This window comes from Podarcis tiliguerta (assembly GCF_965153285.1).
Source record: "Podarcis tiliguerta genome assembly, chromosome: 11".
NCBI lineage: Eukaryota > Metazoa > Chordata > Lepidosauria > Squamata > Lacertidae > Podarcis > Podarcis tiliguerta.
Genome location: NC_139544.1, coordinates 18,963,008 through 18,979,728, shown reverse-complemented (window position 1 = coordinate 18,979,728; position 16,721 = coordinate 18,963,008). Strand labels below are relative to the sequence as shown.

Sequence of the window (16,721 nt, the reverse complement as noted above, 5' to 3'; positions counted from 1 at the left end):
TCACACCAAGCTTTGCACCTCACATTTCTCAAACTTTTAACATCCTCTGATGAACCAACGTTTCAAACATATCTGTAGGTCTCTTTAACTGAACAAATTGTCCCATGACCCAGCCAGCAGAGTTGACAAGATCAGAGATGCCTTTTCTGTTTCCATTTGAAAGATACATCTGCCGTGGTTTGAGTAACTCTGTGAACTTGAAAAGCTGCAACATAACAGTAACTGAAAGCATCTGGCAAAGTTTTAAAAAAAAAGAAGACGGCTGCAGTTCAGGAGACTTTTTGCCTTCTCAGAAAATGTGCGCAAATTAACAGAATGCTGCTGATATTCTTTTATAAATATGTCTTCCCAAGCCTTCCCTCCCCTAGAACTAAAACAGCACTCAAGTTTCATGCTGCAATTCTAAACCCACTTACCCAAGAGTAGGTAAAGGTAAAGGACCCCTGGATGGCTAAGTCCAGTCAAAGGTGACATGGGGTGCGGCACTCATCTCGTTTCAGGCCAAAGGAGCCGGCGTTTGTCCGCAGGCAGCTTTTCGGGTCATGTGGCCAGCATGACCAAACTGGCGTACATTGGACCGTGACAAATGCCAGAGCGCACTGAAATGCCATTTACCTTCCCGCTGCAGTGGTACCTATTTATCTACTTGCACTGGCGTGCTTCTGAACTGCTCGGTTGCCAGAAGCTGGGACAGAGCAACATGAGCTCACCCCCGTTGTGTGGATTCGAACCACCGACCTTCCAATCAGCAAGCTCAAGAGGCTCAGTGGTTTAGACCACAGCACCACCCATGTCCGTTTTACCCATGAATAAGTCCCATGAAACTCAATGAGACTTACTTTGGAGTAGACTTGTACCCTATTGTGCTGTGAGGCACAAATGCAACACACATTTCTATCCACAGCATAACCTACATATCCTTTGCCCTTCCCATTACTTTTACACCCATTGCCAGTTTCTGCTCCAGCCTTCCCCAACCTGGGCCCTCTGGGCTACAGCTTTCATCAGCCCCCGCCAGAACAACTAATGGTGAAGCATGATGGGAGTTGTAGTCCACAACATCTAGACGACAGAAGGTGTGCTTCTGCTCCTCCATGAACCACCTTGCTGCATGAACTAGGAATCAGATTTCTTGGTTCACAAGGGCGCTGCCATTTTTAAATATCTCCAGGGGCGCAAGTGAGAGATCAGCTGCCGGTTCAAAATGGCCCCGCCACTTACATTTTTCATTCTTAAAAACGGGAAGGCTTCTCTGCTTTTACCACCTTTTGTTTGGAAGTGCTCAAGAACCTCTGCGTTTAACATTAAAGGGAAGGTCTGGATTCCACCTTCAGAGGGTCTATGCCAGTGATGGCCAAACTTGGCCCTCCAGCTGTTTTTGGACTACAACTCCCATCATCCCTAGCTAACAGGACCAGTTGTCAGGGATGATGGGAACTGTAGTCCCAAAAACAGCTAGAGGGCCATCACTGGTTTATGCAGTGTTTCCCAAACTTGGATCTCGGACTACAATTCCCATCATCCCTGATCATTGGTCCTGCTAGTTGGGAGTTGTAGTTCAAAACAACAATAACATATGGGGACCTAAGTTTGGGGAAATCCTGGTCCATTGAAACCGCTCGTTAGTACTGTATTTAAGCCGCGCGGCTCGGAGGAGGTGGCTGCTTGCTCCAACGAACTACAGTTCCCAGAATGCAACGAGCCAACTCGCGCACGCGCTCTCCCCTTGCCCTTTGGCCGGCTTCTTCCCCGCTTACCCTCTGCGCTGTGCAGCTGGGGAGGAGTGTTTCTCGAGTTATTGAAGCAGCATGTCCGCTCCCTTGAGGTTTGACGGGCGGGTGGTGCTGGTGACTGGCGCAGGGGGAGGTAAGCAGCAGCGACCTCGAGGGCTTGCAAGGTTGCTTCTTAGTTACCTGCCCGGGTGCAGGTAGGAGGGGGCCGCCTGCAGGGTCTGCAGACGTGGGTCCCAGGCTGCTAGGTGTGTGCTGTCAATAGTAGGTTGCCATTTCTTTGCGAGCTTCTTTTTGGGGGGACGAGACTCCTCTTACCTGGGAGCAAGTCCCACTGGGATCTGCTTTTGAGTAGACATGTACTGGGCTGCAATACATGGGATCTGCTTTTGAGTAGGCTGCAAAGATCTATGCATTTAACCTACGTTTCATTTTTGAGTAGACACTTTTGTACTAGAAGATCAATCTAGTTTCTGGCAGTGTCCACGCAGATTCTTCTGGAAAGCTCACGCACACAGTCTTGTTTGTTCCCAGAATTTCTTGTTCAGGGAAATCCTAACCCCTTTTATATGCAGCTTCTTTTTTACCTGTTATGGCTGGCAGGTATTCATAGACCGTTTGTGTTGAGAGTGTCAAACTAGAAATGACAAGACCCAAAATCAAATACTCAGTGATGAAGCTCCCTTTCAGCTACTTCCCAGCCTAACTTGCTTCACAGGACTATTGAGAGGACTAAAGCAGGGGAGAGGTTAACCACGCTCATCTCTTTTAGTTTCTCGGAGGAAAACATAGGTAACGAAATAAATAACAACCACTAATGGCTTTGCTTATTGCCACATCGGTTTGCAGTGAATTACGCAACTTAATGCTGAATGTGATAATGTAATTGTTGCTGACACGGGGACTACAAAATGGTCCTTTTACCTCCCCACCCTGCAAAACGGCTGTTGTTACAAAAATGACAATAAAAAAAACTTTGGAGGAAGTTGTTAAGTTGCAAATCTTTTCAACTTTATATTCTTAAAAAAGGTAGGCAGTGTTCCTAACTTCACTTCAGAATATTGCCTAGATCCCTGAGATTGTGGGTGGGAATACGTGAGTTTCAAAACCTGCCCACTCACAGATGAAACAGTTCCCAAGGAAGATAATAAACATGCATAACAAGCCAAGCCTGTGTTTTGCAACATGTACTGCCACAAACTTCTTGAACCATTCAACGTGTAGGCGCACTTAATGCAAAGTATTCTGATTCTAGAGTTAGTACCAGTGTTTTATCCTTTTTTATTAGAATAATAAAATCATCCAGTTGTATAGTTGGAAGGTGTCAAGGGTCATCTAGTCTGAGATTCCTTCAGGAATCTTAGCTAAATCATATATGATTTAATGACTTTGCTATCATATCTTTTCAGTTATTATTAAAGCCATATATCTGAACAGCCATCTTTTCAGAGTCAATGATTACCAGCTTCTAGTATACATTCCTGTTACTGCTTAAAGCATAAGGGACGATTCACCTCCTCTATGGGCTAAGTGAGATCCAACTGTTCAGCCCCACTACCAGGACATGAGTGGGAAGACTCAGGGAAGATGTGCCTCCTTTACCTCAGATAATAATAAATAATATTTTTGTTATTTGTACCCTGCCCATCTGACTGGGTTGCCCCTGCAACTCTGGTCAGCTTCCAACACATATAAAAACATAACAAAACATTAAACATTAAAAGATGACTTCAGTGGGCTCCGATGCTAGGTAGGCAGAGGGTAAAATGCATACGTTTGCCATACGTCAGGAAAATTCCTGACATGTCCTGGTTCTTGGGTGTAAAAATGGCATCGGGGGAATTTTGCCAGGGAGAACCTGGATGTATGGCAACACAATGGGAAAAGCAGCGGGAACAGCTCACTATTTTGGGAGTAGGTCAACAATTTGGGTTTGTTCCTAAAAATAGCTCAACATGTTTGGGGTCTTCTTAAAAAAAAGCTAAACAAGTTTGCGTGTGTCACCCCCTGCCTGTCCAGGGCCTCCCAAAATCTATAGCTAGGTCTGACCCAATTAAGCAAATTGCAATTAATTGTATGAGTTTAGTTGATTCATTAATCACCTGAATTTTACTAAGTTGCTGCATGAAACTGCTGTGGATCTTTTTGCACGTGAGGTGTGGGAGTCCAGGTTTCGAATAAGGATTCTTGAGCAGGTTGTTCAGCTAGATAAGCCATGCAAAAGAGGAGTTAGAAGAAACCAAGGGAGGGACATGAATTGTCCATAATTAATAACTGGCTTGAGATATGAGTTTCGTCCAAGTAAAGTATGTTTTGCCAGGACTTTGTTGCCAGCTTTGGCACAAAGATCAGTTGTGGGACAAGGTATCAGGCCACTTCAGGCCACTTCCCTTCTTTTGGCTGCTAATCCCTTATTTTTGAGGCTGCTGGTCCCTTATTTTCAAATCTATAAGTTGACAGCTATGCTATAGTAATAAGGAACAAAGGAAAATACCTTATACCAAAGCAGATCATTGATCTTTCTAGCTCAAAATTGTCTATGCAGACTGACTGTTGCTCTCCAGGTTTTCAGATCGGTCCTACATGGAGATGCTCTGGACAGACCCTGGTATCTTCTACATGCAGATAAGATGCTCTGATCTATGGCCCTTCCTGAAATGTTCAGGAAGTCCACAAAAGTGTAGGCCATAACAAATTATTTTTTAAAGTTGCACAAGGCTCTTTGTTCTCCAAGATGCACATAAATGTTAAAGCTGCCAGTGTCGCAATGCACTTGATAACTGAATAGGGCATTGATTCTATTCACAGAGCGTTTGTTGGAAAAACAAGTTCCCACAGATACACTGCACTGGTCACTTGCGAATAACCGATTCTAATTTATAAATGCTTTTAAGAAACCTTAGATTTAAGAACACTGCACTACCAACTTATCTTTTTTGTGGGGGGCACCTCAAGAGTGATCTCATGAATTAGCCCAACAGTTGGGTACTGTGGGTTGTTGAAGTTGTGTGTTGCTATTTTGCTTAGCCAAGTGCCTGTTCAAGTTTGTTTTTGAAGCCACTTCATTTGTATGAAAAAGGGCTTCGGTTTCTGTCTTTGCATTCTAAAAAACTTTTCACAAGGATCAATTATTTCCCCCCCAGTAAAGTGGCTTTTGTAATTCAGTTGTCCATGGGCTCAAGGCTGAAATAAAAATAGGAGAAGGACAATTGGATTCTGTTACAGTGCTGTTGTGTACATGTTGAACAAATGGCCCCTACTGAAGAAAGAGTTGTTGCCTTTAGTGCAAAATGAGGAAGGCAATCTAATGCTCCAGCCCTAAACTCCCCTACCTTGAGAGTAAGCCCCAGGACTTACTTCTGAGTAGACCTGGTTAGGATTGTACCGTAAGGTTGCAATCTCATACCCACACAGTCAGTGGGGTTTCTGTGTAGACGGGCGTAGGATTGCACTGTAAATGTACCGTATTTTTCGCACCATTGGACGCACTTTTTCCCTCCTAAAAAGCAAGGGAAAATGTGTGTGCGTCCTATGGAGCGAATGCAAGGGGGAGGCAGGCTGGAAAAGCCCCAAAGTGCGCTCTTGCGGGCTTTTCTCCAGGAGGGAGAAGGGACTGACTGGCCGCATCGGTCCGTTCTCCCTCCTCTGGGAAAAGCCCCAAAGAGCGACGCCCTCTTTAAAGGCTGCGCGGCTCCTGCGGGCTTTTCTACGAGGTGGGGGAATCCCCGCACCTCCCAGAAAAGCCAGGAGAAGCCGCGCAGCCCCTTTAAAGAGCGCACGGCTTCTGCGGGAGGTGGGGGAAGCTGCAGCAGATTCCCTCCTCCCGCGCTCCCTTTGAAGCGGCAATGTGGGAGGGGAGCAGCTTACACTTGTGTAAGCAGCTCCTCTCCCACTTTCCTCCTTCAAATCAACTACGGAGGAGGGAACGAAGGGGACCATGGATCCTCCGCTGCTCACAGGGATTCCTCCGTGATTGCTTTGAAGCAGGAAAGTGGGAGGGGAGCAGCTTACACTCGTGTAAGCAGCTCCTCTCCCACTTTCCTCCTTCAAAGCAACTACGGAGGAGGGAAGGAAGGGGACCATGCATCCTCTGCTGGCGAATGCAGCAGATTCCCTTCTCCCGGGCTCCCTTTGAAGCAGCAAAGTGGGAGGGGAGCAGCTTACACTTGTGTAAGCAGCTCCTCTCCTGCTTTCCTGCTTCAAAGCAATCACGGAGGAGGGAAGGAAAGGGACCATGGATCCTCCACCGCTTGCGGCTGCAGCGGATTCCCTTCTCCTGGGCTCCCTTTGAAGCAGGAAAGTGGGAGGGGAGCAGCTTACACTTGTGTAAGCAGCTCCTCTCCCACTTTCCTGCTTCAAAGTGGAGGGAATCCACTGCAGTTGAGAGCAGAGGATCCATGGCTCCGCTTCCTTCCCTCAAAGCAGGGTGCGGGGGTGCAGGGGGGAAAGAGGGCAGGAAATGGAGGCCGGGCAGGAAGACACAACCACACTTTGACCACTGAAAGTCCGCCTCAGCCTCCCCAGATTTCCACTGAGATGGCCAGGCTAATCTCGATGGCCATAAGTCAGGCTCAGCATTATTAACTGGACTTAGATAAGCCATGGTTCCCCTTCCTACCCTCCTCTGAGGCTCAATTTAAAGCAGCAAAGTGGACAGGAGCCGCCCGCTTTGCTGCTTTAAATAGTTTAGTGCAACATTTGATTCAGAATTTTTTTTCCCGTATTTTCCTCCTCTAAAAACTAGGTGCGCCCTATGGTCAGGTGCGCCCTATGGAGCGAAAAATACGGTATTTGTTGGCATCCATCTGTTTCAAAAGACAATGGAGTGTGCCTCTGGGGGTGATCGCTGGAGAATCACAGCGCCTGCTGCGGCTGCAGAGACTGGTAACTTGTAACTGCTGCCTCTTGTGTTGTTTTTGCTATGTTAGCAGCATCAAACTGACCTCTTTAGAGTGTAGGCCTGGGCAATGTACATGGAGGTCCTGGGCTGCTCAGATGACAGAACCCCTCCCGCGGCCTTGCTGATGTGGTCCAAAGGAAAGCAGAGCAATCATTTGGACGCGGGTGGCGCTGTGGTCTAAACCATTGAGCCTTGGGCTTGCCGATCAAAATGTGGGCAATTCGAATCCCTGAGACGGGGTGAGCTCCTGTTGCTCGGTTCCAGCTCCTGCCAACCTAGCAGTTCGAAAGCATGCCAAAAAGTGCAAGTAGATTAATAGGCACCGCTGTGGCGGGAAGGTAAACGGCATTTCTGTGCACTGCTCTGATGTCGGTGTTCTGTTGCGCCAGAAGAGGCTTAGTCATGCTGGCCACATGACCCGGAAAAACTGTCTGCGGAGTGGACAAACGCCGGCTTCCTCGGCCTGTAAAGTGAGATGAGCGCCGCAACCCCAGAGTCTTTTCATGACAGGACCTAAGTGTCAGGGGTCCCTTTACCTTTACCTTTTTACCTGGCTGCAGGAGTTGCCAGAAGGAAGTGTACAAGATGCCATCCCAACTGTCTGAGGAACTCTGCTCCGGATTTGTGTAGTGTTTACCCTTTAACCTTTTCTTTTCACAAAGATGTCTCACAAAGTAGCAGGTACAAATTTTCCCTCAGGGTTTACTCCCAAAGCCTTTCTCACAAATGAGTATAGCCGCTATTTTGGGTGAAGATGAGTATACATTGTAAAGTATGGTGGCTTGAAATGAACATACACCTGCTGTATGTTCAGAAAACATAAGCATCAGAATATGTTTTCAAACTACAGTGGTAGTTAAGTACTTAATTCGTTCCGGAGGTCCGTTCTTAACCTGAAACTGTTCTTAACCTGAAGCACCACTTTAGCTAATGGGGCCTCCTGCTGTTGCCGCTCCGCCGGAGCACGATTTCTGTTCTCATCCTGAAGCAAAGTTCTTAACCCGAGGTAATATTTCTGGGTTAGCGGAGTCTGTAACCTGAAGCGTATGTAAGCTGAAGTGTATGTAACCCGAGGTACCACTGAACTTCCCCCACTACAATCTCCATGACGGAGGCATATTCTAAAATGTTCACCGATGTTAAACTTAAACTTGCAAGGCTACCATATTAACTTGGGAAGTAGTAGATTAATCTACCAAGTTTATTTTCCTTCACTCCATCCATCTTCCCAGAATGAACCATGGCTGCCTAATTTCCTTCTCTACTGCACAGCTTAGTTACATAGATTGTTCCAAGTATTTCTGCAGATGAAAGGACTTAAGCGATTAGCTTCTTCTGGGATAGCCCTCTTGGGAACAAGATCAGCAAGTAAGCCAAGAGTACTGATGACATTCGCTTTGGATATCTCTTTCTGAGCCTCTGCTTAATTCCCTATATCAGATGATTGCACAAAACATGGATGTGAAGCAACCTCAGAATAAATGTTCCTTTTCTTGTTGGGTTATCCACACACACAAACTCGACTTCTTTTTCAGTGTTTAAACTGTTGAGATTCTAAAAGAACTTCTTTTTAATCCCTGGTAGGACTGGGCAGAGCCTATGCCCTGGCGTTTGCTGAAAGAGGAGCTTCTGTGGTTGGTAAGTTATTTACTTGATTTCTTTTGCCAGCAACCTTTGTCATTTGTGATTTAAAACGCTGCAACTTGTCCCAGCAACCTTTGCACTTCATTTATTTATCTATTAATCGTTGCATTCCTTACTTGTGGAGATCCACTGTTAAGCTTTTCCGTTTTAATTTCTCTGACCTAGTTTCGATGGCAAGACAGCTAGGGGTTTTACATAATGGCATACTGGCATTTGGGTACTACATCTTCTTGCCCACAGGCACAACGTGTTTATGGGGAATCTGGTGTTAAGTTGGAGTGGTAGCTACTTACTGGTAAGGAAATGTTTCCTGAAAACAAAAGCACTTGCGGTTCCACAACGCCACATGCAATATTTTAGAAGAGTGTTGTGTGTGTGTAATTTCTTTCATGCCATGTTAATGGTGCTCATGCAACACTGCGGGACTTTAGTGATTAATTGACTTGTTTTTCATAGTTGGGCAACAGCAGCTTCATGTGATTCATTAAAGGGAACCAAGCAGTTCCTGAGTGCGCATATATGCACATAGGTTAGGAGCATACTGGAACATACTGGAAACTCTGGAATGTGTTTAATACATTGGAGGATAAACCAAGTTATGGAAGGGTCTAAAGACAACAGCAATATAAAATGTGTGTTATGGATTAAGTCCTCTTAGTTTTCCTACATGCATGGAAATGTATGTTAATCCCCTTCTGCCCATTAAAATAACTCGTTTCTAATTAGCTAACGACACTTCCAAGGCTTATTGAACCTTGAAATAAGCTAGGAAATAATATTGAACTAGGAAATAAAACTCACTGCATTCTGAGTAAATTAGTTCTGAGTGAAAGGCCTAGGTTTTGGCCTAATAATCACTTGCGTTCCATCTTGAGTTCCTCCTTCTACTAGTTAGGGCACTTTTCAAATTGCACAACTTCTAAGTGTGTGTTGAATTTTCATGTAGGTTTACATAATTTGAAACCTTGAAATCTGGAGCAAAGCTCTTAACACATGGCCAGAGAGCTCTTAAAATGAGTAGCTGTAGTTTCCCAGGATTGCACTTACGGTAGATGCCTTTTCAATGCCTGTTTAGCAAGAACATTTTGAGCTTCGGTTTTAGCAGCAATGGACAAAAGTTCACAAGTTAGTGCAAAAAATTAGAAAATGCAATAGCGGGAGTGAGTTGAGCATGTTCCATTTAACACTCCACTCTCTGTGTTAAATTTAGCTCATCGTAAACTGATTTGGGTGCATAGTGGGTTGCAAATTTGCACCATGTATCATTAACCCTGGTTAGGGTTTGCTTCAAACCATCGTTTATGATTTTGGTTTGGAAGACAACCATAGTTAGGCCATTTGAACATCACAGCAAACTGCAGTCAGTGCTAAACAGGAAAATGACAGGGAAGGAAAATTGGAGGAAAAGGAGGTAATGTCTGAGGGGATGGTAATTTGATCATGAATTGAGTCAGTGACAGAAGGGTTGGTGGCGCTGAATTAAGGCACGGAGAACATGCTTTTTGAATGTTTAGGTAGCTCAGAACTAAGCAGAATTTCAGGCTTCATTAGCGATGTAGCCAGGAATTGCTATCCTATTTGCTAATAGCAGTGGGCAACTCTAGCAGTTTATAAATGGCAATTAGGAAAATAATATATATCACTCATATTCTTCTAACAAGCAGCTATTCTGTTTTGCAACTCGCAAATTTACAATACAATCTAAAATTCCTGTTTCACATTGCAAACTGCATGTTGCAGCCAGGGCTTTCTTCCACTGCCGCAGCTCCAACAACCAGTGCGACAAGCTGTTTAAACCAAGCAGTTGTCAAAGCAGCTACAGCACAAACTGCTCTAAAAGCTTCAGAAATGTGTGCAGTTCCTTTTCATTTTAGCTAACAGCTGCTCCGAATTACAGCTTTTATTCTGGAAGTGGTTAAAGTTGTTTGAAATGCGAGCCTTCGTCATTTTCAATGTAAGAATGTTCAAAACATACTCAAAAACAGAGGCTTTGCAGCACTGTTAGAACAGAAGCCTAGTGAACCAAACCTTAAACCCTTCTTAAGTTGGCGTCGTATTCTAACTTCTTTTGTCCTTGTGATTCTCAAGTCTTTCAGTACAAGGTTTCCACCCACTTCAGTCTAGTTTAACATGATACACTTCCAAACAATTGTTAGCCTTTGGGAAATAATCCTAGACATTTGCAGCAGAGACGACTTCGAGATCTATTGCTATTACCCAGGTCCTGCCTTTAATGCCATATGTTTTCTGCATAACTGTCAATGTTTTATAAGTGGAAGACCAGAACACTGCAAATATATTCAGCGCATAGTTTCTATATATGCATAGTTCATTTGTGAGTTGTACAAGTCTCGGTCTGATGGCACGTGAGGCCTTGCAGTACTTAAGCAAGTCTGGGACTGGTTAGTGCCTGGTTGGGTAACAGCTGGGAATCTCATGTATACAGCCTTGGGGTCAGTGATGGAAGGCAGGTGGCACCATAAACATAAAAAGGAAATAAATAAAATTAGTCCTTCAATGTGAGTTTCCAGAGATGCCAAGTATAAAGACCCTATATCCATGAAGGAGCATCTCCACCCCCATGGTTCAGCCCAGACACTGAGGTTCAGCTCCGAGTGCCTTCTGGCGGTTCCCGTCAATGTAAGATTACAAGAAACCAGGCAGAAGGCCTTCTTGGTAGTGGCACCCTCCAAGTGGAATGCCCTGCCATCAGATGTCAAGGATATAAGTAACTATACAACCATTAGAAGACATCTGAAGGCAGCCCTGTATAGGGAAGTTTTTTAATGTTTAATGTTTTGCTAGGTTTTTGTATATGTTGTAAGCCGTCCAGAGTGGCTAGGGCAACCCAGTCAGATGGGTAGGGTACAAATAATAAAATTATTATTATTATTAAGATGGCTACTTGAAACTGGCACGAAACAGAAATATAATCCTTGCCTGTCAGTCTATCTGTCTATCAGCTACAGAGCTTACTGCTCTCCCTTACAATTAATCAATACCCATTTTGACATTTGGAATGCTAATAGAGATATGCATGTTTAAGTCTCGTGCAAGCAAATAACCACCCACCCCTTCACTCCCAGTTTTTGATGTTAGAAGTATATATAAAAATAGGAACATTCAATAAATCTATTCATTAAACAATAAAAATGGTACCCACTTATACAGTGGTACCCCGCAAGACGAATGCCTCGGAAGACAAAAAACTCGCAAAACGAAAGAGTTTTTCGTTTTCTGAGGTGCTTCGCAAGACGGATTTCCCTAAGGGCTTGCTTCGCTAGACGAAACGGCCCTGCCTCTCGTGTCATGGCAACGCGCACTGCACGCACGCACGCTCGCTTCCCCGCTCCTCCGCCTCCCTCCCACCTTCCCGCTGACGGTTGGTGCCTCGCGCCGCTGCCCACCCCCCTCGCGCGCTCCCCTCAGAGAGCCTTTGCCGCCAGCGCCTCTCTCTCCCAGGAGCCGCGCTCCTGAGCCCCGCCGCCCTCCAACAGCCGCGTCGCACGGTGGCCACAGCGCGCGGGTGAGTCTGAGGTACCGGCTGCGGCAGCTGTCCTGCTTCTCCCCGCCTGTCCCCGCCGTTGTCAGTGTTTAAATGCAGTGGTGCTTCGCAAGACGAAAAAACTCGTACAACGAAAAAACTCGCGGGACGAATTAATTTCATCTTGCGAGGCACCATTGTAATTGGTATCTTTCTGCTGTTAGGTCATAGGAAGAGCCCTTAAATGAGTTTGACTAGAGGTCTGTTCGTTGTCTCCTGTGAAGTCTCCTTTTTTAGCTTTTGCGATCTGAGCATGTATTGGAGCTTCCTCTGACACGAATTTCCTTATTTCAGCTTCAAGGCTACTGCAGAATGAATTTTGCTGTGGGGGGAAAAACAGGGTGTGAAATCAAGAATTAAAACTGGCAAGGCTTCCTCTTGCAAGCTCTGTTACGGAGGACATTAAATCTTCTTGGTCTCTGGAAACCGCTTTGATATTTTTTTTGTCATCGCATTAGAGTTGGCAGTCTCGAAGCCTTTTCTGTTCCCCTTAGTAGCGATAGCTGTGCTTTGACCAAAGGCAGTATGATTCTGAATACCAGAATGCAGTCCTATACCCTCTTACCCACTGAAGTCAATGAGACTTGCCTCTGAGTAGACATAGGATTACACTGTAATTAAATTTGAGATACAGACTTTTTTCTTCACTCTACCCCTCTCTCCTCTCCTTCTATCACAACTGAAAAGAGTGAACAATACAATCAGAACTTTAGCTTACTGTAACATTCTATAAGGGACGTGGGTGGCACTGTGGGTTAAACCACAGAGCCTAGGACTTGCCGATCAGAAGGTCGGCGGTTCAAATCCCTGCGACGGGGTGAGCTCCCATTGCTCGGTCCCTGCTCCTGCCAACCTAGCAGTTCGAAAGCACGTCAAAGTGCAAGTAGATAAATAGGTACCGCTCCAGCGGGAAGGTAAACGCCATTTCTGTGCACTGCTCTGGTTTGCCAGAAGCGGCTTAGTCATGCTGGCCACATGACCTGGAAGCTGTACACCGGCTCCCTCGGCCAATAAAGCGAGATGAGCGCCACAACCCCAGAGTCGGTCATGACTGGACCTAATGGCCAGGGGTCCCTTTACCTTTTACCTAACATTCTATAGGTTTCCCTTACATTTGTTGTTTTATGCAATTCTAGCTGCTATCATCTGTGGAGATCTGCAACTCACACACCTCACTAGAGATCTCAGTCTGTGTAATTTGTCACATGCCTGTGATTCCGTTTACTGTTGGATCAAAGATCAGTCTCCCTTCAGTAAATTGGTTTGCGAACACCTGGCTTAAAGTTGTGCTACTGTGCTCCACTTATCATTGGTGTATCTGTATTCTTTATTGCATTCTAATATGGTCCACTTGGAAGTAAGTCCTATTGAATTTAGTGGAGCTTACTCTCAGGTAAAGTAAGGTTGGGATGCAGCCTTAGCCAACACTTAGGCTAGTAAAATGCTTTTAAGCAGATCATGAGGTGTCTGCATAAGGATATTAATTTTATGCTATCCCCTGATTCTGTGTATTTTTCAGAACAAATTTTTATGGACACCTTTTTAATGTACTTCATTAACCCTGAAGAATTATTGAACACAGTGGCAAATTTTAAATTGCATTATTTAGTTTGACCACATGGGGGTAATCCTGCTTCATAAATACGATATATATATACATATCCACAAGCACAATTTGCTTTCCTTTTTGAGCTCTCCTCCAAGATGAACTGCTTTGCATTATTATTACGTAACCTGGATTTTCTGCACGCTCTTGTTATATGTCTGAAAATATGCAAATAATCTATGCATGTTTCTTACAGTTCAAAAACGCTGAATTGCAATGATGAAAATAAAACTCTTTCTGCCTGGCTATGAAGTCTAATTAGTGCGCTGCAGGGGAAGAAAAGAAAGAGATTTTGCAGAATAACTGCATACATCCATGATATTGGGGACTCCTGTTTTAACTACTGAGTGTGCTTTTTAAACAGAGACTGCCAATAGATGGCCTTCATACGGTCCTGAAATACTTTTGCTCACCCTGTAAGCTCTTGTTGGGTTTCTGACAATTTTAGCTCAAAGTTTATATGTAGTCTTAGCCTTCCCTGTTTGCACAGGTATCCAATTACAGAAAAGCTCACTGTGCCAGAAACATTACATTAAATGTCCCAGAGTCATCTGCTCATGATTTTTCAGTCTAGGAAGTGTTAGTTTAAATAAAGGACCTGGAACCTGTGACCCTCCTGATGTTGTTCGACTCCAGTCCAATAACATCTGGAGGACCGCAAATTCCTTATCCCAGATTAAAATTTAACATTGGCAGACTAAATGCGTACTTATTCTGACCCATATACAGTGGTACCTTGGTTCTTGAACTTAATGCATTCCAGGAGTCCGTTCGACTCCTAAAACCGTTCAAAAACCAAGGCACGGCTTCTGATTGGCTGCAGGAGCTTCCGGGTTTGCGGCATTCAGGAGCTGATTTGTTCGACAACTAATCCATTCAGGAACCAAGGTACCACTGTATGTTAGGTCTGGCTCACACATCTTGATAAGTATGACTTTCTGGCATTTTTGCACAGTTGTAGTTCCCAGTGGGGAGCTCACTCTTGCTTTGCTCCAACCCCTGAGCTTTTTTGTTGTTGTTTAGTCGTTTAGTTGTGTTCAACTCTTCATGACCCCATGGACCAGAGCACGCCAGGCACTCCTGTCTTCCACTGCCTCCCGCAGTTTGGTCAAACTCATGCTGGTAGCTTCGAGAACACTGTCCAACCATCTTGTCCTCTGTCGTCCCCTTCTCCTTGTGCCCTCAATCTTTCCCAACATCAGAGTCTTTTCCAGGGAGTCTTCTCTTCTCACAAGGTGGCCAAAGTATTGGAGCCTCAGCTTCACGATCTGTCCTTCCAGTGAGCACTCAGGGCTGATTTACTTAAGAATGGATAGGTTTGATCTACTTGCAGTCCATGGGACTCTCAAGAGTCTCCTCCAGCACCATAATTCAAAAGCATCAATTCTTCGGTGATCAGCCTTCTTTATGGTCCAGCTCTCACTTCCATACATCACTACTGGGAAAACCATAGCTTTAACTATACGGACACAGAATGGCAACTATGCCAAGGTTTAGCTTAGAGTGTCATCTGACCCCAGAGTCATGGTCAACATACTGTAGGAGCCAATTCCTAGGGGCCCAGGTCCCTTCGGCCTTCTGTAATAAAATATTTGAGGGCTATGGGTCTCCCCAAAGTTGATGGGCATTGCCATTTAAATGCTGTAGGTTGCACCCCAACATTCGATCAATTATGTGGGGCGGGGATTACCTCCCCCCCCCCCCAATATTTTATTTAAGTTGGCACTGCTGATCTTTAAGTCTGGCCCTACCTTAAGTTGCAGCAGCTGGTCCTAATTCTCATTACAATCTTCTCTGTTTGATAACCAGTGAATGATCTCGGAGGTGACTTCAAGGGACATGGAAAGAGCTCGTCAGCTGCTGACAATGTTGTTGAAGAAATCAGAGCCAAAGGTGGAAAAGCAGTGGCCAACTATGGTATGTTTCTCCCCTCTCATCTCTGTCCCGCCTCTCCCCTGCCCAAGAAAACACATGCTGACAAAGCTACTATTTCTAACACTTGAAATATGTATATCCAGGTAAGGTTCTTAGAAGGGTCTGACATTTTTGGCAAAATTATATATAATCATAAATGAAGTTTTAAATGACTGTTGCACGATTAGTAGTTTCCTAGAATTTTGCTTGCCAATTGTTCCTAATCTCAGAACTGGGGGGGAAAGTTTGGGAATTATTGTCACCCAGCTGAAAGGTTAAGAGTACCCAATATTATTGGGTCTGCTGTGACTAGGAAGTCAGAATGTGGAGCCATGAACGATAGGCCCACACATTTTAGAAGGATTTGAAGTTATGCGATTCATTGCGGCTATGTAAGTGTGATTCACTTTCCAACAATTATCGTTTTTGCAGCCAGTGCTGTTCAGAAGCATGCTGTACGCTGTTGCATTAAATGAAGACGTACACGTTTAGCTTACCTGGGGCAGGTCATGAAGGCTAATATTTATGCTGAGTCCTTAAATGGTAGCTCTGTTTCTTTATTCTTTAAGCATCTGTGTGCTGCTTCATTGTGATCTATCTGGTAATTTCTTAGTGGCCATGGGATGAGCGTACTGTTCTCTATTCGCAGCACACGCCGCTGCCTTTTGAAAGTGGTTTCCAGTCTGCATTTTATAAAGGCTTAAGTCCACACACAAATGTAACACACACTTGACATGCATGTATTTACCTGCAGCTCCCATCTACCTGCATAGACTATGGCAAGCACTATGAAATGCATGTGCAACTGTGTGATGTAGGCTGACCCTTGTGTCAGAAGAACGTCAGAAAATAACCTGCAACATGTCGTGAAATTTATTGATTCATGTCCTTCTAGCTTCAAGGCACAGCCAGGAACTGAAGATCATAGTCTGGTGCTTTAAATGAGCTTAGTGTTTTACCCATCTGGCACATGCAATTATCCTTAGATAATAAAGCAATATGTTGCTTACTTGACTACAATTCCCATCATCCCTGACCACTGGTCCTGCTAGCTAGAGATCATGGGAGTTGTAGGCCCAAAAATATCTGAAGGACCGAGGTTGAGGAAGCCTGCTTTAGATTGTGATGTCCGAAGCCCAGGCATCGGGAGATATTTGATGCATTAAAAACCACTCAAAATGCTGCTTGTTCCCACATTTAAGCCCCCCCCCCTTTTTTTGGTTCAGGGTCTTAAATATGTGTTACCTTCCAAGGACATGTGCTCATACAGTGGCTTGGATCCAGACAACAGCAGTACACATTGTGCCATATGCAAAGCAGGGTTTTTTCCTGCTCCATACCCCCTGGTGCCTCTCTGCAAATTTACTTCTGAGAGCCAGGAGA

The 16,721-nt window shown here is 44.8% G+C and overlaps 1 protein-coding gene across 1 annotated transcript in view; it reads left to right on the top strand.

Moving 5' to 3' along the window:
- Positions 1-1,714: 1,714 nt before the first annotated feature.
- Positions 1,715-16,721, top strand: part of HSD17B4 (hydroxysteroid 17-beta dehydrogenase 4) — a 76,809-nt gene continuing 61,802 nt past the window's right edge. The window contains exons 1-3 of the mRNA XM_083403948.1: positions 1,715-1,866; positions 8,215-8,268; positions 15,234-15,341. Coding sequence (XP_083260074.1) covers positions 1,809-1,866; positions 8,215-8,268; positions 15,234-15,341 — 220 coding nt within the window. The 5' untranslated portion in view covers positions 1,715-1,808. The remainder of the gene's footprint in view (positions 1,867-8,214; positions 8,269-15,233; positions 15,342-16,721) is intronic.